The sequence below is a fragment of the Aquarana catesbeiana genome, linkage group LG01 (genome assembly GCF_042186555.1).
Source record: "Aquarana catesbeiana isolate 2022-GZ linkage group LG01, ASM4218655v1, whole genome shotgun sequence".
Lineage (NCBI taxonomy): Eukaryota > Metazoa > Chordata > Amphibia > Anura > Ranidae > Aquarana > Aquarana catesbeiana.
This window is the reverse complement of record NC_133324.1, coordinates 592,316,458-592,341,632: the sequence shown is the minus strand read 5'-3', so window position 1 is coordinate 592,341,632 and position 25,175 is coordinate 592,316,458. Positions and strand designations below refer to the sequence as shown.

Here is a 25,175-nt window from a genome sequence, read left to right as displayed (position 1 = left end):
AAATTTCAACCCCAGTCATCAAGGACTTTGTTCAGCCTCGGTGTGATGGCTCACGTACCTCTCCTCCTAGCAGTCAGCTGGTGGCCTGATCTTCTGCCTCCTGAGTCCTCTCCTCCTGTCAGGTCCTGGCTTCAAAATAGGCTTAGTGGCAGGGCATACCGAGAACTCTAATCCCAGAGGTGGCAGCAGGACCCTGGATCCAGGGCCAGGCACAGCCTCTGAGGGAGTACAGCTCTGGTCGATCATCAGTGCCTAGGTGGGTGGGGCGATGGGCAGATCCTCCCTTTGCTTTGTTCTCTCTCTGCTCTCCTGTGCTGTGTCTGTGTTTCCTTTGCTGTGTGCGCTGGACTGCAGCAGCATGCAGGGGAAAGGACACAGGAGGTGGAGAGATAAATCTCCCAGCCGCTGTGTGGTGCACCCACACGCACCCGTGCAGGATCGGCCCTGCCTGCGGACCATTTGTAACCGTTCCACGGGCCGGTACTTTGGGACCCCTGCTCTACATCATCTGGTTTCTTTAGCAGCTCTCAGCACAGCCTTGTGTAATGGCAGCATTGATGCTAACTACAGAATTGCCAAGTCATCAGACCATGCCAGTGCTTCAATTATTTTGGATCACTTTTTGTGATTATGTGGTGCACTGACAAAGTACAAAGGGCAAAAGGTATGACAACTCTGTATCAGCTGAAGTAACTGACATCTGGTCCAAGTTGGTCTGGTACCCAACATAGGGTCTAAGAGCAGACACCTGAGAGTTTCACATATTTGACATGGGAAAGCATAGATATTTTAATGCATACACAAGGAAAATGCCTACAATAGTAAACTAGCCTGTTTACATATAGAAAGGAGAGCTGCCTTATTTCAAGCAGCAAGCTCATGGGCTGTCATCATCATCCTTGCTTTCTTCATTCAGAAAAGCTCCCCGAAGGGGGAAAAATACAGCAGCTGCAATTTGAAATAAATTTACAGAGTAATGTACTATTCTAGATGTAGTGTGTCCTATTTAGGTACATGCTGTTTTTTGCTTATATTCCTATCAGCAGGGAAACATTTTTAATGTGTCTGAAAGCACACATTGTTATAGAAACATTCTCCATGCTAACTCCATACTTCATGTACTACAATGGCCCTGACATTTAAAAAGTATGCAAATTGTGACTTCCGACTTCACTGGCTCAACTAAACAGTGAAGATAGTGGCTAAGTACAGTGGATATAAAAAGTCTACACACCCCTGTTAAAATATCAGGTTTCTGTGATGTAAACAAATGAGACAAAGATAAAAAAATTCAGAACTTTTTCCACCTTTAATGTGACCTATAAACTGTACAACTCAGTTGAACAACAAACTGAAATCTTTTAGGTGGAGGGAAGTAAAAATAAAAAAATAAAATAATATGGTTGCATAAGTGTGCATACCCTTAAACTAATACTTTGTTGAAGCACCTTTTGATTTTATTACAGCGCTCAGTCTTTTTGGGTATGAGTCTATCAGCATGGCACATCTTGACTTGGCAATATTTGCCCAATCTTCTTTGCAAAAACACTCCAAATCTGTCAGATTGTGAGGGCACCCCCTTGCACAGCCCTCTTCAGATCATCCCACAGATTTTCAATTGGATTCAGGTCTGGGCTTTTGCTGGCCCATTCCAAAACTTTAATCTTCTTCTGGTGAAGTCATTCCTTTGTTGATTTGGATGTATGCTTTGGGTCATTGTCATGCTGAAAGATGAAGTGCCTCTTAAAGCTCAGCTTTCTAGCAGAAGCCTGAAGGTTTTGCCTACCTTGACTAAGGCCCCTGTTTCAGCTGAAGAAAAACAGCCCCAAAGCATGATGCTGTCACCACCATGCGTCACTGTGGGTATGGTGTTATTTTGGTGATGTGCAGTGTTATTTTGCGCCAAACATAACTTTTGGAATTATTGCCAAAAAGTTCTACCTTAGTTTCATCAGGCCTTAACACATTTTCCCATATGCTTTTGGGAGACCTTAGATGTGTTTTTGCAAAATTTAGCCAGGCTTGGATGTTTTTCTTCGTAAGAAAAAGCTTCCCTCTTGCCACTCTACCCCATAGCCCAGACATATGAAGAATACGGAAGATTGTTGTCACATGTACCACACAGCCAGTACTTGCCAGATATTCCTGCAGCTCCTTTAATGTTGCTGTAGGCCTCTTGGCAGCCTCCCTGACCATTTTTTTTCTTGTCTTTTCATCAGGTTTGGAGGGATGCCCAGTTCCTGGTAATGTCACTGTTGTGCCATATTTTCTCCACTTGATGATGACGGTCTTCACTGTGTTCCATGGTATAGCTAATGCCTTGGAAATTAATTTGTACCCTTCTCCTGACTGATACCTTTTAACAATGAGATCGCCCTGATGCTTTGGAAGCTCTCTGCGAACCATGGCTTATGCTGTAGGATGCGACAAAGTAAATGTCAGGCAAGACCTACTAGAACAGCTGAATATTATTTGGGGTTAATCAGGGGTACTTTAAAATGATGGCAGGTGTGTACTGACTGACATGAGTTTGAATGTGATTGCTTAATTCTGAACAACATCCCCAGTTATAAGAGGGTGTGCACACTTATGCAACCACATTATTTTAGTTTTTTAGTTTTACTTCTCCCCCCTAAAAGATTTCAGTTTGTTTTTCAATTTTGTTGTACAGTTTATAGGTCACATTAAAAGGTGAAAAAGTTCTGAAATTATTTCTTTGTTTAATTTTTTTACATCACAAAAAAACTGACATTTTAACAGGGGTGTGTAGACTTTTTATATCCACTGTAGTTAGCACTTTCGCCTGCAGCACTACAGAATACAGAATGCTTTATTAATCCCATCGGGTAATTGGGAAATCGTTGTTTATTCAAATCCCAACCATGACACTATCTGCCTGGAGTTTGCATGTTCTTCCTGTCCCTGCGTGGGTTTCCTCTGGGTACTGTGGGTTCTTCCCACACTCCAAAGACATGCTGGTAGGTTAATTGGCCCCAGCCAAAAAAAAAAAAAAAAAATGGCCCTAGTATGTGTATGAATGTGAGTTAGGGACCTTAGATTTGAGGGCAAGGATTGATGTGAATTTACAATATATGTGTAAAGCGCTGCATAAATTAATGGCCCTATTTAAGTACCTGTACTAAATAAATAAATAAAAAAGAAAGGACAGATTATAGTCTCAAAGCATAGTTCAAGTTCCATCCTGACAGGTTCCGGTTATCAAACTAATGTACTGTATAAACAATGCTAGGCTCAGATGTCAGGAAATAGTATGCACATCAACACACACTGTATATTGCCCACCCAATACTAATATGCCTGCACGGTCATACACCACCAGTGTAAATATACAGGAAGGTACTCCTAAACCCACAAGGGGGAACAATTATTGGATTAAAGCTTAACTAATGTGCAAATTGCCTACAAATACACACCATGGAAAACAGCTGAACACTGTTGCTCTTTCCTTCATGTATACAGACAGAAGCAATACACTGAGAAAGCTTAGGCCAGAACAAAAAGTAAAAATCTCATCTAATTCCACACATAGGAAGATGCCATCAGAAATTACTTTTAGCTTGCTTCATGGCATATGCCAGCTCTTAAAAACTAAAGTCTGAATAGAGTACAATCTAAGTCATTACAAACTCCTATGCCTACTTCACATTAGAAGAAATGTCTAGTTACTAGAGTATATACAATTCATATAGGTATACACATATGACCACACAGATATTGCCACCATCTATCTGAACCTCTGCACTGTTGCACCTATGACTATTCTTTCTTGCCTCTTAAATTAATGTCAGATCACTGCGGCTTCCAAGAAGTCTATACCTACTTTGCTAGGATGCCTTTTGTGTCTCTTTGCTCAGCTGCATTTTTATAAAATGTAGAGGAATGAAAATCCGCAGTGCCCATTAGTAGCACACACAGCTCTCTTTAAAAAAAACACAGATTACCCATCCCTACAGATCACAATCTGGACAGAGAAGAAGTGCCAGATAAAAAAAACAATATGCTGAGCTTTTCAATGACAGTTCTTTGTTTCTTGTATTTCAGAAGATCAGCGGGGACAGGGGATCCAGCTTTACATAAAAGCCTTTTGTCCTGTACGCATTACTACTGGGCATCGCGTCTTTCAATGGTCTCTAAACCATTCTATCTTTTATTTTTGTAAAAACAGAAGCGGAGAGGTTGTCTAAACCACGTCAACATGCCCAAAGATTGAATGGCTTCCTGACATTCTTTCTATACAAAACTACACTACTATTTTTGGGGAAACCCCCACTTATTACCACACTTATTTTCAGCTCTGCCAACATCAAGAATATATAACTGACTTTGTATTTAGCAAAAGAAGACTTGCCACTAGCTGCATGTCACACACATCTCATATATCCATGTATGCACTATGTATGCCCTAAGATATGACTTTATATCAATGGTTTACTATAACTTTCTAACATATTATAAAGATCATACCAAAGTTACCTTCATCATGTATATCAAAATATACACGAGAGGGATGGGTGTTTTTCTTTACCCAATAACCCATACCCATGTAAAGTAGAACTTTGGATAGAGTAAGGAAGAGTTAAAACCCTGGTCAGTTTATATTTTTTGCCATCTGTGTCCTATAGTTAAAACAGGAAGTGAGTGGAAATCTCTCCAAAGTGAGGAAATCCCAGGGTGTCTCCAGGATCACCAGAACTAGTGTGCCCATTGGAAGATTTCCCCTCTATTCCTGTTCTAGTGTAAACCCAAAATTTTGGACTTTGTTTTATATTCACTTTTGATGTCAACGGTAAAAAAAAAAATCACAATTGGAGAAGGTGAATCTCCCTAATGGGGGCACAGACAGCACTAGAACCTGACACGTGTTCTAATCCCTCTCCACAGTCCACATTCCCATCGCACACATTCCTGGAATGAGCTCTTAAGGTAATGGGTGCTGTAGTGACTGCCCGCTGGATACTGGAACCTGTACGATAAAATAGATATTTTGCCAGCACACCAAAGATCATCAATTTCATCCAAATGGTTTTTATTCAAGAAAGATCACATTACAAAATTGTGAAGTGCAACGTTTCGGAGCCATGCAGGACCCCTGCGTCAGGCATGTGATGATCCCTCTCCCATTTTAACCGAAACTTTTTAAAAAGTTTTGCTTTTAGTTATGCTTTAAAAAATATTAGCTTCACCTGCATTAAAATATTGTTCAAACGAAAAAAAAAAACGTTAATCCATGTCATTTCACATACACTAAAAGGCTTTTAACATTTCTAAAGCAGTGGATGTAGCAACAGAGAATCCTTAGCAACAGCAAATTTCCATGATTATTAAGTTACTGTATCTCAGCATGAACAAAAAAAAGAATTCAATTTAAAGTGGAACTATGGTCATTTTTTCATCTTTCCATCTAATAAATCTTCTGCCCTTGTTGTTTTAACTTTGGAAAGTAAAACATTTTTCTGCCAGTAAATGCCTTATACAGCCCACTTCCTGTTTCTTGTCTGGAAAAAAGCCTAGGCTTTTGACATCATGCACAGCTCTCTCTCCAGAAAGGGAGGGGGGATGAGTGATAAGAGGGCCAATGAGAGCTGCAGAGCTGGGGGTGTGGCTTTGTTTGTCTGTATAAATCCAAGAAGTGAATAGGCAGCAGCTTCAGCTGCCCACAGTTAAAATGTCTGCAGCCAGAATTAGTGGAGGGAGATTTCTGCAGCATATGTGGCAAGTACAGAATCACAGTATATATAAAATGATATGCAAAGTGGTTGGAGGGAGGCTTCAGAATGGCAAAGATGTTTTTATTGCAAATTATATGAGCAGACTGCAGTTCATCTTTAAACAACAAAAAATGAAAGGAAAAAAAAAACTGCAGAACATTTAGAAGCAAGTGTGACTCATAACATTGTATAACACTGCAGAAAAAAAACTATTTGTGTGCATACTGGTCTAAATATAAAAAATACTCAACGAAAATTCTTTAAGACAAAAATGTAATAGGCAAACGTGTGTGGACACCTGGCCATGTCACCAAAATTTGAAGTCCCCTTCTTTGACACTATAACAGTCTCCACTCTTAAAGGATAAGTTCCCTTTTTAGAAAAAAAATTTATAAGTGCAGGTAAAAAAAATGTACATTTATTTTAATTTTTTTTGGAGCCTGTAAAGTACTGAACCAGCGATCAGCAAATCCCTGGTGCCATGCAGGTCTCCTCCAGATCTGTCAGAGTATCTGTGTGTCCATACATCCCGTACAGGCAAGCAGATACAATCTGGCAGGAAGAATCAATGAACTACCATAGCGCTCCATAGCGCTGAGGTAGTTCATTGAGAGCTACAACTCGACAGCCGTAAAGGATGTCGGCGCTTGTAGTTTGTTCACACAGAGCTGTGTGAATGAATGACGCAGTCGTTTGGGCGGAGCCTCGCATGGCCGCACTGATTTCAAAAAGTGTCAGCTAGTATGGGGAACTTCTCCCTGTACTTCTGTCACGGGGGGGGATCAATCAGCAGCTGCAGCATTGGGAACATGATACATGTTCCTAAAGTTGAACTTATCCTTTAAGCTGGCCATACAACTAGTAAAATTTTGTTTGAAAATGTTCATGTTAAGAACGTTCATTTGATTTTCTAATCATTGTGGGGTCATATTAATGTTCATTTTTGTTTGGTAAAGTCCATTCATTCCAAAATTAAATGTTAAAAGCAAACAAAATTTTGAAGTACTTTCAAATATTAGGTGATCAAATGTACACATTTTCGTATGAATATTCCTACAAAAGAGCTTTCAAAATTCTACTAGTGGTCAACTTTAGGGTAAGACTTTCCAAAAGATTTTGGAAAGAGTCTGCTGTAATTTGGATCTTCAGCCTTTGGATATTCAGCCAAAACAGTATTTGTAAAGTTGGGTCCTGATGTCGGAGAAGAACACCACCTAGCTTACAATCAGCATTCAATGTAATCTCAAAGAAGTTCAATAGTGTTAGGATCAAGCCTCTGCGAATAACAAACTCATTACTACTTGCCAACCGCCTACTGACTGCGGCACGTCGGCTCTATTGCACGAAACGACATACCTGTACGTCATTTCATGCAATGGGCAATTGGGGGCACGCACATACCGCCAGAGGTGCAATCAGGTGCTGATTGGACACAGAGAATGCCAATGCGTGGATCCGGCAGACCCGACATCCGCCGGCCACCCACAATCGTTCTCCAGAAAGGCAGAACTGCAATCTGCCTATGTAAACAAGGCAGGTCGCCGTTCTGACAGGGGAGAAGCAGGAACACCAATCTGTCTTCATCCAGTCAGAGCAACCTCCACACAGTTAGCAAGCACCAGCTAGGCACACAGTTAACCCTTTGATCGCCCCTGATGGTAACCCCTTCCCTGCCAGTGTCATCAGTACAGTAACAGTAAATATTTTTAGCACTGATAACTATAATAATGTCACTGGTTCCCAAAAAAGTGTTAAAAGTGTCAGTTAGGTGTCCGATTTGTCCGCCGCAATGTCGCAGTCCTGCTAAAATCATGGCCAAATACCATAAAAATAGCTGATAGTTTGTAGACACGATAACTTTAGCGCCAACCAATCAGTATAGACTTATTAAGATTTTTTTATTTTAACAAAAATATGTAACAGAATACATATTGACCTAAATTGATGAAGAAATGTATTTATTTTATTGGATGTGTTTTAAAACAGAAAGTAAAAAATATATATATTTTTTAAATTGTCGCTCTTTTTTGTTTATAGCGCAAAAAATAAACGTAGAGGTGATCAAATACCACCAAAAGAAAGCTCTATTTGTGGGAAAAAAGGGACATAAATATTATTTGGGTACAGCATCGCAGGACCATGCAATTATCAGTTAAAGTATCGCAAAAAATGGCCTGGTCATTAAGGGGTAAAACCTTCCGGGGCTGAAGTGGTTTAACAATGTCTTTCTGGACCTGGCATCATGCACAGGGGTACAGTATTGCTTGGAAGAGGCCTTCCCCAAACTGTTACTACAAGACTGGAAGCAAACATTTTCTAAAATATAATATATGCTGTAGCATTAACAGCTGTAATGATAGGTAGCCAGAGACCATTTGTCCAGTTTACCATAATCATTGAAAGTGAAAGTAAATGAAAAATCCCAAATTTTGGGTTGTCCCAAGAAAAGAAATAGAGGGGAACTCTTCCAATGGGGACACTAGTTCTGGTGACCTGGGGGTCCCCCAAGAGATTCCCTTAATTTGCAGAGATTTTCTCTCACTTTTATTTGGCCGTGGGACACGTGAAGGTAAATCTCCCCAATGGGGACACAGATGGCAAAAATAAATCTTTCAGGGATTATAACCTTCTCTTACTCTATCCAAAATGAAAAAAAGGTTTGTCTATAGTTGTAGTTTAATTGTACTTTTTGGTACTAAACAAAACCCTTGCTAGTAATAAAAAAAAATAAATAAATAAAAAAAAACAAAAAAAAACACCCTATATTCCCTTTAGAACTGAACTTAAACAGTAAATACATAATGTATATGGAAACCTTTCACCTGCCAAAGGATCTATAATTCTGCGCAGATAGCTCTGATATACCAACACACCTCTAGCTTGCACACTGGACAATGAAACAACAGCAGCAAACAAAAAGGTCATGTTTTTGCCATCTTTTTATGCCAGCAAGCTCTTTTAGCCCTCTTAGCACATTTGTGCAGCAGCAGAGTCTGCTGGTTCAGACATTTAAAAGAGAAGTAAAGGATTCTTTTTTTCTTTTAGATTCATACTTTCCGAGGTGGATGCAGCATCGGTCCGGTGCTGTATCTGTCCCCCGGTGCCTCTGCACTAAAAACCAATCAATCGAACACTGCCGATTGCTCAGTTTTCAGAGCTCCGTGAGCAGAGAGCTGTAGACTGTTAGTCACAGCTCTCTGCTCCTCTCTCTCCCTGCTCATTGGAGTGCTGGGCTGTGGAGGGGGTGGAGAGGATATCTCAGGCTCTCAGCGGCTTGCTGAGAGCCTGCGACGGGTGTCAGTCCTGGCACTTAACGGGTCCAGACTTCCATTGTCGGGATGACACGGTGCCTGGACTGACATTGGTGACATCAGCAGAGAGCGAACTTCAGTCCGCTCGCTGCTGAAAATGGATCACAGGAATGCAAAACAAAATGCACTCCTGTGATCCAAACAAGCTTTGGCCTGGACTTCTCCTTTAAAGCCCAGCTTCATCCAATTTTTTTTTTTTTAACTTCTATATATATCTATTTTACTCCCAAGCTGTTTGAATCCATTTACTGTTGAATGATTCCCTACCTCAGCTACTTTTTTAGTAAAATAATACTTTATAAGGTTAGTTTTGAACTTTCCTCCTGCCAGTTTCAGATCATGTCCCACGGTATCACAAAAAGTGACAAGTCTTTGCAGCAGATTCACAGACATCCTAGCCAAAAAATGTTGATGTTTTTGCCATCTTCCAGAGTTCAGTTCTAATGAACATTAAATCAGTGTTTAATGATGAAAATTACATATTCACGAACTCTGAGCCCCGGTTCACACAGGGGCGGCACGACTTGCAGGTCGCCTCACCGAGGCGACTTGCACACGTCTTCCACGGCGACTTGCAAAACGACTTCTGTATAGAAGTCTATGCAAGTCGCCTCAAGTCGCCCCCAAAGTAGTACAGGAACCCTTTTCTAAGTCGGAGCGACTTGCGTCGCTCCTATTAGAACGGTTCCATTGTACAGAACGGGAGGCGACTTGTCAGGCGGCTAGGTCGCCTGACAAGTCGCCCGTGTGAACCGGCAGTAAGGGCTTATTCAGGTAGGCAATTAAGTCCATCCTCCATGCAGAGCCACTGGCAGATGTGTGTGCATCCCCCTAGAAGTTGTGTGTGAGCTGCGTGTGAGCTGCGTGTGAGCTGCGTGTAAGCAGCCTATAGAAGTGGATGCACATGCAGTGACTTCATGGACACAATTGGATGTGAAAGTTTGACACAAGGGCAGAAGCAGGTGCTTGGATCCAAATGCAGAGCCTTTTAACAGGCTAAATTGCCCACCTAAATGAGCCCTTAAAGAGGAAGTCAAAAGTCTAATCAATCTAATTCCAGTTTCTGCAGAGCGTGCTGAAACTCACATCTAACAGAACCCTACAGTGCTGCATATGGTGACGTGCATTTTAAAGAGTTTCCCATTGAAGAACACATACCTCAAATTCCAGATAGTGATCTTTCATCTTGTACTCATCTATTTCCTTGGCTTTTACTTTCTTGTCAGGTGGATATGAACGATGCTCAGCCAGCTCAGTGGAAATTTGTTTGAGTTTTGTTTCATGTGATTTCAGCTGTTCCTCCTGAAAAGCAGATGACTGACATCTAGTTTAATGCTTCAGGACTTGCAGAGATATATTAAATCAAAAATTTCCCTGAAATTTCATTGCAGACAACTTAATATAGCAGAATGACTTCACACTGTAATATATGTGGGACAATCTGACTAGTACAGAAGATTGATTTATTTGATGAGCTCATTATTGAGAAATAATGCATACTAGCAGTGTGAAAATGCAGCTCCTGCCCTGTGGCACACATCCAAAGGTCAAAGTACGCCATCAGAGCAGAAGCAGTTATAAGAGATGGCAAAATGGTTACTTTTTTTTTTCTTTTAGACTTTTTATAAATATTTTTACAACTTAGGCCCCATTCACACTTGGCAATTTGGAATTGCGGGTGGGTGCGATTGTGCCCACGATCCCAAATCACGTGGCGATTGCTGAAAAATGCATGTTTGGTCACCATTCATTCTAAACGGTACCCCATACATTGTGCGATTTCGCTGTACAGCAATCCCGGCACAACGCGCCCTTAAAAATCATGTGAAGCTTGTCACCCAAAAATAAAAAGGAGCTTCTTTGGGGTAACAAACGCACATATGGCAGCCCATTGAAGTGAATTGCACTCACAAAATCGTTCCCACTACGCAAAGAATGAATGGAGCCTAACAATGCATCAAGCAAGTCATGACATGCAGCATGTTACAAAAGGGAATTGACTTGCTTTTTAACTATAAAATAATTTTCATTTTACATTACATATATAAATAAGTATATTTCTTAAAAACTACCAAACTGTAGAAATAAAATGAAAGTGCAGAGTTCCACAGCACCATCGGTTATTACTGGGGATGCTCTAACCTGATAAAAAGTGAGCAGTGCTTGCTTTGGGTTTCCATACTTTGCAATACTGAGCTAAAGTGACACAAAATTGTATCTTTATTCTCCAAAAATAATCCATACACATGCACTACTTAATGACCCTGTAACATATCTTTTAAGAAATTGTTTCTGTGTTTTTGTGCCTCCTTGTAACATCCTCTGTGAGCACCCGGACCTCTCCTTTTTCCCTTCACTTCTGTTTTTTTGGGATGAGCAGTGCATATTAGTTGTGGTCATGTGCACTATCATAGTCCCTAATCCAGGGATTCTCAAACTACGGCCCTCCAGCTGTTGCGGAACTACACATCCCATGAGGCATTGTAAAACTCTGACATTCACAGACATGACGGGAATTGTAGTTCCTGAACAACTGGAGAGCCGTAGTTTGAAGACCCCTGCCCTAATCCATCTCAAAAGCAAGAAAGAGAATAGCTATGTTCCTACAGTGGAACCATGGAGAATGAGTAGCCAGCCTATAAATGGAAGTCAGATCACAATAGAAAAAAAAAGGAATCTGGAGATTTGGAGAAAGCGGAGAGCAATAGAAGGTAGTTTTTAAGTTAAGAATACATACTTGAATAGAGTTTTTTTTTTTAAGCCAGCGTTTAGAGTTACTTTAAGACCAAAGTGGTGATATTCAACAATGTAGAGACACACTAAATAAATCAGCATTAACCACTTCCCTACTGGGGACATTTTTTACATCGATGTTAAAATCAGCATTATGCTGGAAAATTACTTAGGTTTCCAAATATACCGTATATATTTGAGTATAAGCGACCCGAATATAATTTTACCACAAAAAACTGGGAAAACGTATTGACTCGAGTATAAGCCTAGGGTGGGAAATCAGCAGCAGCTACTGGTAAATTACAAAGGCACACACACACACACACATACATACACACACATGTACACAGACACACACACATGTACATCGACACACACATGTACACTGACACACACGTGTACACAGACAGACACACACCCCCCTTACTTGTAGAAAAGAACTTACTTGTTAGGTGGTGTTCCTTGTCCCACTCCCAGCTCTTGTGAAGGACACATGAGGGGTGCACATGCAGGAATTTACCAAAGGGGGCAGCAAAGAGCCCAATGTCAGCTCAATGACACTCACACACATTCCAAAAGCCAGCGCAGCCACAGAGCTCTTCTGCACATGCCTCTGCCTTCTCCCATCCCCGCCAGACAGTCGGGCCCTTCTGCCTCACTCGAGTATAAGCCAAGGGGGTCTTATTCAGCATAAAAAATGTGCTGAAAATCTTGGCTTTTACACGAGTATATACGGTATTTTCTGAAAGCATATACCTTGGAGAATATGATGGTGACCGTTGCAGTTTTTTTATCACACAATATTTGCGCAGCCGTTTATCAAATGCAAATTTTCAGGAAAAACATGTTGCATGCAAACACAATATAATACCCAATTTTTTGATAAAACATAAAACATGGTGGTGTATTGAGTAAACAGATACTAAATATGTCAAGATTTAAAATTTCACGCATCCGTTTGATACTTCTCGGTTGTAACAGGAAAAGAGCGCTGAATGGAAAGAGAGCAGTGAAACCAGAAGTGATAATATCTGCGTCGTTTCCGGCTTCAGTCATCACAGGGGAGATATATCTATGGGCAGCCAACCTGACCACTTACAGCAGGGTCATGGGCTCCACCAGTAAAATGGGAGAGCCCAGTAAAAGCAGTGGGCGGCTGCAGGAGAGGGGGCTGTAAACGTGTTTGGGAGGCTGTAGAGCAAATAGATGGCAATGCAATGCCCAACACAGAGTGGCATGCATTACCATGTGTTTTGGTAACATGCATTAAAATGTGCAAAAGTGTAAAGGGAGCTTAAATATAAATTATTATAAAAAGCAAGGCTTAGGCTCATACTGCAAAAATGTTTACATAACTTTCAAGGAGAGGAAGAGGAGCTGTTGGAGTTGCTTAGATTCAAGGCACATACACACATTAACCCAAGTGGTGAAAATTTCTACATTTCAAAAAGAACACTTTTCAATGCAACCAGTGGTAGAATGCTTTTTAAGCAAATATTTTTTCTACAATGCAATTCTAATGTGGGAATTTACCCTAGGGACACAAAAAATAAAATAAACAGTGTGAAGCAAATTCTCAAGCATTCCTACATGGAATAAAACAGTCACAATATCCCTCAACCGCTTTCTCATGATTAATCTAATAAATAAATGAAGTAAAACTGATTATTGTAGGAGAAAAAAGTTGGAATGATTAAATTAGTGATACTGATCAAACATTTTAAAGTAGTTTTAAAGATTGTTTTTTTTTTTTTGAACAAACATGTTATACTTACCTGCTCCGTGCAATGGTTTTGGACACAGCAGCCCCGATCCTCTTCTTTTTGGGTCCCCAGCTGGCGGTCCTGGCTCCTCCCCCCTGCTGAGTGCCCCCTATTGCCAGCCGCTTGCTATGGGGGCACTAGAGCAGCCTTGCTCCCGGGATTGTGCCCCTGTGCATGGTTCATTCACACACGGAGAATGGCTTGGCCCCGCCCCCACTCTCTGCCCATTGGTTCACTGGATGTGATTCACAATGTGAGCCAATGAGGAGACAGAGACCCAGGTGAAACCCTGCTCTTGCTCACGTCACTGGATCGAGATCGATGGGTCGAGATAGGGTCAAGTATATCAAGTATACGGGGTGGCGGGGGGAGCCACAGGCAAAAGGTATTTTTACCTTATTGCATAAAATGCATCAAGGTAAAAACCCTTCTGCCTTTAGAACCACTTTAACTGAGGCTTTACCAATCCTGCCATGGTGTTTGAAAGGGCACCTTCAAAGTTATCCTCCCTCTTAATGTAGACATACCAACATCTAATATAGGGCATGTTTAAACACATTTTATATTGGTTAGGTATAATATTTTTAAAAATTCAGCATAGTAAAACAATACCTTAAGTTGTAAAGACCTCCTAAGTGGGGTACAGCATACTTATCTGTTTTCTGATCCAAAGATCTTTTTTTGATCTTTATCTGTAAACTTTGGCAGTACAGTTCCACTCTGCTGCTTGCAGAAACCAATTGTCATCGAAATATTTATAGTGTTCTATTGGGCTGACAACTAATTCTTTTTGTCAGCAGTGCAGCACATTGGCAGGAAACATGTCAGCTGCTCAGTTTTACACATAAAGATCTTTAGATTGAGGGGATGGAGATAAATGTAATATATTTAGTCCTCTACAACCCAGGCCTCAACAATTTGCCTAAATGCCAGGGCTTGCCCTAACATTCATTATAAAATGATGAGAATGGCACATGTGCGATACTTTGACCCTTTCTCCTATGGAATTGGGCACACATTTACAAGTATATTTTCCAAAAGATAGACAGCCCCCCTCCCAAAAACCTGCTCCTTCAGATACCAGACACACTTGTAATTGTACTCTTGTGGTCAAAAATGCACTAATCATGAATGCTGCCTAAAATTGTTACCACCACTGGTGCTTATCACAAAAAAAGTTGCATCCAATATTCTAGCGGTTCTTTTTGAGAAGGCCTTTGGGCAGCCTGCAAGCTACCCAAAGGCCTTGGGAAAATTAAGCTTGAAATAGCTTGTGAAGAGACTCCAAGGACCAGATAATACAGTTAAAGCCTCACCATTCACTTAATAACATAGGGGTTGAATTACAATATCTCAGAAAAGTGAGTACATCCCTCACATTTTTGTAAATATTTTATTATCTTTTTATGTGACAACACTGAATAAATGACACTTTGCTACAATGTAAAGTAGTGAGTGTACAGCTTGTATAACAGTGTAAATTTGCTGTCCCCTCAAAACAACTCAACACACAGTCATTAATGTCTAAACCGCTGCTAACAAAAGTGAGTACACCCCTAAGTGAAAATGTCCAAATTGGGCCCAAAGTTTCAATATTTTGCGTGGCCACCATTATTTTCCAGCACTGCCTTAACCCTCTTGGGCATGGAGTTCACCAGAGCTTCACAGGTTGCCACTGGAGTCCTCTTCTACTCCTCCATGATGACATCACGGAGCTGGTGGATGTTAGAGACCTTGAACTCATCCACCTTACATTTATGGGTGCCCCACAGATGCGCAATAGGATTTAGGTCTGGAGGCATGCTTGGCCAGTCCATCACCTTTACCCTCAGCTTCTTTAGCAAGGCAGTGGTCGTCTTGGAGGTGTGTTTGGGGTCGTTATTATGTTGGAATACTGCCCTGCGGCACAGTCTCCACAGGGAGGGGATCCTGCTCTGCTTCAGTATGTCACAGTACATGTTGGCATTCATGGTTCCCCCAGTGCCAGCAGCACTCATGCAGCCCCAGACCATGACACTCCCACCACCATGCTTGACTGTAGGCAACACACACTTATATTTGTACGCCTCACCTGGTTGCCGCCACACATGCTTGGTACCATCTGAACCAAGTACATTTATCGTGGTCTCACCATACCACAGGACATGGTTCCAGTAATCCATGTCCTTAGTCTGCTTGCCTTCAGAAAATTGTTTGCAGGCTTTCTTGTGCATCATCTTTAGAAGAGGCTTCCTTCTGGGACAACAGCCATTCAGACCAATTTGATGCAGTGTGGAGCGTATGGTCTGAGCACTGACAGCCTGCCCCCCCCGCCCCTTCAACCCCTGCAGCAATGCTGGCAGCACTCATACGTCTATTTCCCAAAGACAAACTCTGGATATGATGCTGAGCATGTGCACTCAATTTCTTTGATCGACCATGGCGAGGCCTGTTCTGAGTGGAACCTGTCCTTTTAAACCGCTGTATGGTCTTGACGACTGCGCTGCAGCTCAGTTTCAGGGTCTTGGCAATCTTCTGATATCCTAGGCCAGGGGTAGGCAACCCCCAGCAGCACTCGAAGCCTCTTTTGCCAGCACTCGACTCCCTCCCCAACAGCAGAGCAGTGCAGGGAAGTGTCAGTGAGACACTAATGGATTCCAATTTCAGGATTCCCCATGTTGCACCTGCACTGGGGGGGGGGGGGGCACTGTGCCCCCACACATTGTAAAAGATGGGAAACATTGTTTGGTTCTCTAACTTTGCTGTCATCACAACCCATCACTGCGATCGTCAGCTTTTGTGATAGGAAAAAGATTGGGTGCAGTTCTGCTAGGGAGGGTTGGTCCCTGTTTCCATGAGGAGGAGGACTGTCATTGGCCACTGCTAAACCAATCACAGTCCTGCTAGCCCCATCCACCACCTGGAGGAAGATGACTCGCTTGGTTGCCACTACCAATTTCAGAAAGAAGGGATTTTACTGTGATTGAGAAAACCACAATCAGGTGACAGTTTGTGGAATTACTGTTGACCTTCTGGGAATTTTGTTGAAATTATTCCTGAACCTTTGCATCACTTACTACTGAACCCCTCCACTCTTTGTCCCTTTAAGCCACAGCCAGTATTCAGCGCAATATATATCCCACCCAACTTTTGCTGCGGGGGTCCAACTTATCATCCTGCATACAGGCCCACTACTTTCAGAAAATGCCCCTGACTTGAACTAATCATTGCGCAACCATTCCAGATGCTTGTATGTGACATCACATACTGGTTGCGAGCGGTGGATCAGCAGGATGAGTGTGCCAGGACAGGTAGATGTGTCTCATCTCTGCTTCCTTTCACCACTTTGCATATCACGCATATCATAGATGAGAAGAGGGTACAGCGGTGGGGCAGATGAGCAGGAGGATACAGCGGTTGGGACAGAAGAGCAGGAGGGGTTCAGAGGTGGGACAGAAGAGCAGGAGGGTACAGTGTTGGGGCAGATGTGCAGGGAGGTACAGTGGTGGAAGAGATGAGAAGGGGGTTCAGCAGTGGAACAGAAGAGCAGGGGGTACAGTAATGGAGCAGATGAGCAGGGGGGGTTCAGTGTTGAGCCAGATGAGAAGGTGGGTTACAGTGGTGAGACAGATGAGCAGGGGGGTTCAGTGTTGGGCCAGATGAGAAGGGGGTTTAGTGGTGGGACAGAAAAGCAGGGGGGTAGAGCAGTGGGGCAGATGTGAAAGGAGGTGTATTAGTGGGACAGATGAGCAGGGGGTTACAGTGGTGGGGCAGGAGAGCAGGGGGAACAGAGGTGAGACAGATGTGCAGGAGGTACATTGGTGGGGCAGATGAGAAAGCAGGTTACAGCGGTGGGGCAGATGAGCAGATGGGTTCAGTTTTAGGACAGATGAGAAGGTGAGTCAGTAGTGAGACAGAAGAGCACAGGGATTCAGCGATGGAGCAGATGTGCAGGGATTTACAGTAGTGGGGCAGATGAGAAAAGGGGTACATTGATGGGGTAGATAAGCTGGGGGGTTACAGTGGTGGGGCAGATGTGCAGGAGGTACAGTGGTGGGAGGGATGAGAAGGGGTTTTAGCTGTGGGACAGAAAAGCAGGGGTACAGTGATGGGGAAGATGAGCAGGGGGTTACAGTGGTGGGAAAAATGAGCAGGGGGTTCACTGTTGGGGCAGATGCAGTTTGGTTCAGTGGTGGGACAGAAGAGCAAGGGGGTACAGCAGTGGGGCAAATGTGAAAGGAAGTGCATTGGTGGGACAAATGAGCAGGGGGTTACAGTGGTTGGGCAGAAGAGCAGGGGGTACAGAGATGGAGCAGATGTACAGGGGGTACAGTGGCGGGGCAGAGGAGAAAGGAGGTACATTGGTGGGACAGATGAGTAGGGGGTACAGCGGTGGGGCAGAGGAGCAGAGGGGTACAGAAGTGGGGCAGATGTGTAGAGGAGAAAGGAGGTACATTGGTGGAACACATGAGCAGGGGGTTACAGCGATGGGGCAGAAGAGCAGGGGGAACCAAGGTGGGACAGATGTGGAGGAGGTACAGTGGTGGGGCAGATGAGAAAGGGGGTTACAGTGGTGGGGCAGAGGAGCAGATAAGTTCAGTGTTAGGACAGTTGAGAAGATGGATCAGCTGTGAGACAGAAGAGCATGGGGGTACGGCGGTGGAGCAGATGTGCAGGGAGGTACAGTGGTGGGGCAGATGAGGAGGGGGGTACAGTGGTGGGGCAGATGTACAGGGGGGTACAGTGGTGGGGTAGATGTGCAGGGGGGTACAGTGGTGGGGCAGATGTGCAGGGGGGTACATTGGTGGGGCAGATGTGCAGGGGGTTACTGTGGTGGGGCAGATGAGAAAAGGGGTACATTGGTGGGGCAGATGAGCAGGGAGTTACAGTGGTGGGACAGAAGAGCAGGGTGGTACAGTGGTGGGGCAGATGTACAGGGGGTTAAAGTGGTGGGACAGATGAGCAGGGGGTTACAGTGGTGGGACAGATGAGAAAAGGGGTACATTGATGGGGTAGATGAGCTGGGGGGGTTACAGTGGTGGGGCAGATGTGCAGGAGGTACAGTGGTGGGAGGGATGAGAAGGGGTTTTAGCTGTGGGACAGAAAAGCAGGGGTACAGTGATGGGGTAGTACAGTGGTGGGCAGATGTGCAGGGGGTTACAGTGGTGGGGCAGATGTGCAGGGGGTTACAGTGGTGGGGCAGATGTGCAGGGGGGTACAGTGGTGGAAGACATGAGCAGGTGAATTGGGGCTGGTCAGAGTTCTGAAGGTGCATGAATTGGAGCTGCCCTGAGGTGTGAAGGTGCATGAATTGGGGCTAATCTAAGGTGTGAAGGTGCAGGGATTCGGGGCTTATCAGAGGTGTGACGGTGCGGGAATTGGGGCTGATCAGGGTGTGAGGGTGCAGAAATTTGGGCTGATCAGAGGTGTGAGGGTGCAGGAATCGGGGCTGATCTGAGGCGTGAGAGTGCAGGATGTTAATTTCTCACTACTATTCTAGCAGTTTAAAGCAATTACTTTATAAAAAATCCCTTTCGTAATTGAGAGTGTATAGTTGACACTGTGCTCAAAAGGCCTAGGCCATCTTTATGTAGAGCAACAATTCTTTTTTTCAGATCCTCAGAGAGTTCTTTGCCATGAGGTGCCATGTTGAACTTCCAGTGACAAGTATGAGAGAGTGAGAGCGATAACCCCAAATTTAACACACCTGCTCCCCATTCACACCTGAGACCTTATAACACTAACGAGTCACATAACAATGGGGAGGGAAAATGGCTAATTGGGCCCAATTTGGACATTTTCACTTAGAGGTGTACTAACTTGTTACCAGCGGTTTAGACATTAATGGCTGTGTGTTGAGTTGTTTTGAAGGGACAGCAAATTTACACTGTTATACAAGCTGTACACTCACTACTTCACATTGTAGCAAAGTGTCATTTCTTCAGTGTTGTCTTATGAAAAGATACAATACAATATTTACAGAAATGTGAGGGGTGTACTCACTTTTGTGAGATACTGTATATATCCAACAGCCTTGCCTACAGCAACCATTTAAATATTCATCTGAACAGTTTTCATAAATTAGCCCAAGCATTATCTGCTACAGAAGAGTGGAGTTACCAACCTTAGACAGTTTAGTGGTGGTGGCAGGGAGTAATGGGCGGCTGAATTTTTTCTGGGATCCAATAGCTGCTGGGAAAGGAGGAGCAGAAAACACTGCTGCCACACAGTTAATTTTGTTAATCCACGACTCCATTTCCTCGGTGCTCCTATAAGACAAAAAAAAAAGATCTTTATAACACAACTGTACACACTTGCTAGCTCAAATTTAAAAACTGCAGGTTTCCTAACCAACTTTAAGGCTTGATTTAACCTGTTCCGTGCGTTTACCACGGGTATGGTAATTGACACATGTAGCTGTGAATGGGCCCACAGATTTTCCATTTGTCTTTCACTCTAAGCTACAGCACATAGATGTGAATCAACCAGGATTTTACTTTAACATGGGAACCCCACTATTTTATTATTATTCAGGATTTATATAGCGCCAACCTTTTGCGCAGTGCTTTGCAACTGTACGTTTTGTTATGTGTTTCCATTCATTAACCACTTGCTGTCTGGGCCACATACATGTTAAGATTACTTAGAACCCCCACACATTATATTTTTTGGTAAGATATAAAAAATGATGCTGCACTGAGTAAATGGGTACCAAACATGTCAGGATTTAAAATTGTACACGCCCTTGAAATGTAGACAACCTACTAAGTACCCAAAAATCTCCATAAGTGATACTTTAAAAGCATTCGCAGATAGCCAGTTTAGAGTGCTATGAGGATGTCATGTTTGATGAAACGCGTCGGATCATGCTCCTGTCAAGATCATTGCATAACAAGCACTGTATACATAATTTTCCTGTAAGTGTTCTGTACTTTTAAATAAATCTGTTTATGATAGTTTGACAGTACATGTAACTGCTTGGTATGTTTCCACATATGCGTCTGAGTTGAGAGAGACGGTGTGTCCAAGTACCCTCATTATTCAAGGCGATGGGATTGTCACGTTGGTGGCTGTCATTATTTATGATTCATCATTTCAAGCACTTTTTGTGAACTTTGATTTTGCATGATCCTGGTATAACCACTTGATCCTGAGGCCATACATACAGTGCCTTGAAAAAGTATTCATACCCCTTGAAATTTTCCACATTTTGTCATGTTACAACCAAAAACGTAAGTGTATTTTATTGGGATTTTATGTGATAGACCAACACAAAGTGGCACATAATTGTGAAGTGGAAGGAATGAGATAAAAGGGGATCAATTTTTTTTACAAGTAAATATATGAAAATTGTGGTGTGCATTTGTATTCAGCCCCCCTGAGTCAATACTTTGTACAGCCAACTTTCACTGCAATTACAGCTACAAGTCTTTTTGGGGATGTCTCTACCAGCTTTGCACATCTAGAGCATGACATTTTCTCCCCATTCTTCTTTGCAAAATAGCTCAAGCTCTGTCAATGGATGGAGAGCATCTGAATAGCAATTTTCCAGTCTTGCCACAGATTATCAATTGGATTTAGGTCTGGACTTTGACTGGGCCATTCTAACACTTGAATATGCCTTGATCTAATTCCATTCTATTGTAGCTCTGGCTGTATGTTTAGGGTCGTTGTTCTGCTGGAAGGTAAAAACCTCCACCCCAGTCTCAAGTCTTTTGCAGACTAATGCCGCGTACACACGAGTGGACTTTTTGACCAGACTGGTTCGACGGACAATTCCACCATGTGTGGGCTTCATCAGGCCTGCAGCGGACTTTTTCGGTCGAAAATCTGACGGACTTTAGATTTGGAACATGTTTCAAATCTTTACGTCGGAACTCCGCCGGACCCAGTTCCTATCGAAAAGTCCGCTCGTCTGTATGCTAGTCCGACGGACGAAAACCGACGCTAGGGCAGCTATTGGCTACTGGCTATCAACCTTTAGTCCGGTCGTACGTCATCACGTACAAATCCGTCGGACTTTGGTGTGATCGTGTGTAGGCAAGTCCGTTTGTTCGGAAAGTCCGTCGGAATTCCGCCAAAAGTCCATCGGATAGACCGCCAGACCAGTCTGGTCAAAAAGTCTGCTCGTGTGTGCGCGGCATAACAGGTTTTCTTCAAAAATTGCCCTGTATTTGGCTCCATCCATCTTTCCATTAACTCTGATCAGCTTCCCTGTCCCTGCTGAAGAAAAACATCCCCACAACATGATGCTGCCACCACCATGTTTTAGTGTGGGGATGGTGTGTTCAGGGTGATATGCAGTGTTAGTTTTCCACCACACATAGCGTTTTGATTTTAGGCCAAAAAGTTCAGTTTTGGTCTCATCTGACCAGAGCACCTTCTTTCACGTTTGCTGTGTCCCCCACATGGCTTCTCGCAAACTGCAAATGGGACTTCTTATGGCTTTATTTCAACAATGGCTTTCTTCTTGCCACTCTTCCATAAATACCAGATTTGTGGAGTGCACGACTAATAGTTGTCCTGTGGAGAGATTCTCCCACCTGAGCTGTGGATCTCTGCAGCTCCTCCATAGTTACCATGGGCCTCTTGGCTGCTTCTCTGATTAATGTTCCCCTTGCTTGGCCTGTCGGTTTGGGGGGACGGCCATGTCTTGGTAGGTTTGCCGTAATGCCATACTCTTTTCATTTTCATATGATATATTAAACAGTGCTCCGTGAGATGTTCAAAGCTTGGGGTATTTTTTTATAACCTAACCCTGCTTTAAACTTCTCCACAACTTTATCCCTGACCTGTCTGGTGTGTTCCTGGGCCTTCGTGATGCCGTTTGTTCACTAAGGTTCTCTAACAAACCTCTGAGGGCTTCACAGAACAGCTGAGATTTAATAACACACAGGTGAACTCAATTTACTAATTAGGTGACTTTAATTGGTTCCACTAGAGATTTTAGTTAGGGGTATCAGCGTAAAGGGGGCTGAACATTTTTTCAAGGGGTATGGATACTTTTTCAAGGCACTGTATATGGCCAAAGAATAGCAAGCGGTTAAAAATCATTTTTAAAAAACATTGCTTAGTTTTCTGTTTCTTTTTAAGCAGGTCTTTGGGCAGATTGCAAGCTACTCTGCGCAATTTGGAAGTGAGAGTGGAGGGACAAAGTGAGGACAGTCTAAGTTTCCCCTTATTAACAAACAATGCCGAAACCTTTGGATTATTTAACCCAGTGTTTTAATCTAGTTTACAGCTGATAATAAGATATGCCAACACAGTACAGACAGTGTTTATTATGGTAAAGTCCACAGCCCCCTCCTTAGCAATACATAACAAGGGGAAACTTCAGTTTTGGAGTTTTCAGAAAAGATCAAGTAAAAATGTAGGCAGCCATTTTTATAAAAAGAATTTAAAGCTACACTATGTGAATAGAAACACATAATAAATTCAAAGTTGTACTATTCTAATTTGGCTGCAAAAATGAATAATGCCGTGTACACACGGTTGGAATTTCCGATAACAAATGTTTGATGTGAGCTTGTTGTCGGAAATACCGACTGTGTGTAGGCTCCATCGGACATTTGCTGTCGGAATTTCCGACAACAAAAATTTGAGAGCTGGATCTCAAATTTTCCGACAACAAAATTTGTTGTCGTAAATTCTGAGCGTGTGTAGACAATTCCGACGCACAAAATTCCACGCATGCTCGGAATCAAGCAGAAGAGCCGCACTGGCTGTGGAACTTCATTTTTCTCGGCTCGTCGTACGTTCTTGACGATCGGAATTTCCGACAGCATTTGTGTGACCGTGTGTAGGGAAGACAAGTTTGAGCAAACATCCGTCGGAAAAAAATCCACGGTTTTTGTTGTTGGACAATCCGATCGTCTGTACGCGGCATTACACTTTTTTTTTTTATACTTGTAAAAAAAAATCCAACAGCAATTAATAACAGATTCATGTTTACTGTGTGTAAGAGTGCTTGCTATGGGTTACTGCTTCCTGCACATCATTCAAGCCTTTTGCACTTGCCATCAATATCACAACACACACACAATGAAGTGCACAAAAGTAATCTTGTGTAATGTCTAGTATTTCTTCTTTATAATTGAATTTTTTTTTATGTTTTTGTATAAGACAATATACAGCATACATCTAAAAAAAACAACCAACAGATGTCTGCTCATGGTCAGGTAATGCTGCATCTTGACAACCAATAATGGCATACAATATGGTCTAGTACAGCATATACCTGTAAGTTTGACAGTATTGTATACACTTTGACAAACAATATGAACATAACGTAGGATGAATCTGTACCAAATGTACTGTACTATACTTATATATTGCGACCAATACATCTATGCTAAGAATGTGACAGTTTCTAGTATGTTTGATTCAGTTAACAAAAAGAAAGCACCATGCAAGTATTCTTTATATTTTTATGGCATGAGACGGGAAAGGGGTGGACAGGGATCCTGCATGGTGGCTCTCCATTTCCCATTGGCAATACAGCAGAAATGACAGGGCATGACTCCCAGTTGAAAAGGTTGCACTGCCAACATAAACTAGCACATGCCCGAAATGTTGTGTGATATCATCTGACATTTACAATGATATACAATACAATGAGATATTTCTAGGGATTCAAATACAAAGCAGATACAATTATTACCCAACAGGTTTTTGTGTGATTAGCATAATTATTAAACCTACTGTGCTTGAAAGAGGAAAACTCTCCAGTCTGCTGTCTTCAGTTTGAGGACATTGGGTCTCTTCTCATAATCTGTCGCCTTTGAGGCCAAGGCGTGATGTACGCTTACAGCATTCTTTAAATCATCTTCAGAAAGAGCCTTCTCTGGCTTGTATTCATCCTGTGTTTTAAAAAGAGGGAAGAGGATTCTTAAGCAAGTAAGAAAGGAACTGTTAATATTAAATACACAGTGACTTGGAAATATAATAATATAAACTATTCACCTCAATATTGTCATGAAACAAAAGCAGATTTTTATTTTCTTTCAGCAAAATAAAAAAGTGATTGGTTGTTGTGGCACCACAAGCCACTTGCTTTTTTGTTTTTTTTTTGTTTTTTCGGCGAAAAATCCACCAGTCCATAGCAACCAACAAGAGCACTTGTGGTGAGTTGTATTGGATTTCCACCAGACATATCGTCTGGTGTTAAGGCCAAATAATTGAATTTTAGTCTCATCTGACCATAAATCCTTTTTCCCATGTGGCCTCAGAATCTTCAAGGTGCATTTAAGGTGGTCAGATGATACTAATATTGAATGATTTGGCCTCAACACCAAACAATTTTATGGGGGGTGTTTCTCTGCAGAAGGGACTGGAGCACTTGTCAGGGTAGAAGAAAAATGGCTGGGGCAAAATACCAAATTCTTCAGGAAAATCTGCTGCCAGAAAGTTGACAATGAGAAGAAGGTTTACCTTACAACATAACAATGACCCAAAGCACACAGCAAAAATGACTACACGGTGGTTGAAGGAGAAAAGGGTGAATGTTCTTGCATGGCTAGTCAGAGCTCAGACTTAAACCTCATTGAAAATCTGTGGAATGACTTGAAGACTGCAGTCCACAAATGGTCACCATCAAATTTAGGTGGTTGTAAAGTCAGGATGATAAAACACTGCATGCAAGGAATGCAGAGGGTGAGGCT

The 25,175-nt window shown here is 42.5% G+C and overlaps 1 protein-coding gene across 7 annotated transcripts in view; it reads right to left on the bottom strand.

Moving 5' to 3' along the window:
- PSD3 (pleckstrin and Sec7 domain containing 3) overlaps positions 1–25,175 on the bottom strand; it is an 864,447-nt gene that overhangs the window by 56,690 nt on the left and 782,582 nt on the right. For all 7 annotated transcript variants that reach the window (XM_073598198.1, XM_073598204.1, XM_073598214.1 and 4 more), the window contains 3 exons: positions 24,217–24,374; positions 19,640–19,784; positions 10,199–10,342 (listed from right to left, as the gene is read on the bottom strand). In XM_073598198.1, coding sequence (XP_073454299.1) covers positions 10,199–10,342; positions 19,640–19,784; positions 24,217–24,374 — 447 coding nt within the window. The remainder of the gene's footprint in view (positions 1–10,198; positions 10,343–19,639; positions 19,785–24,216; positions 24,375–25,175) is intronic.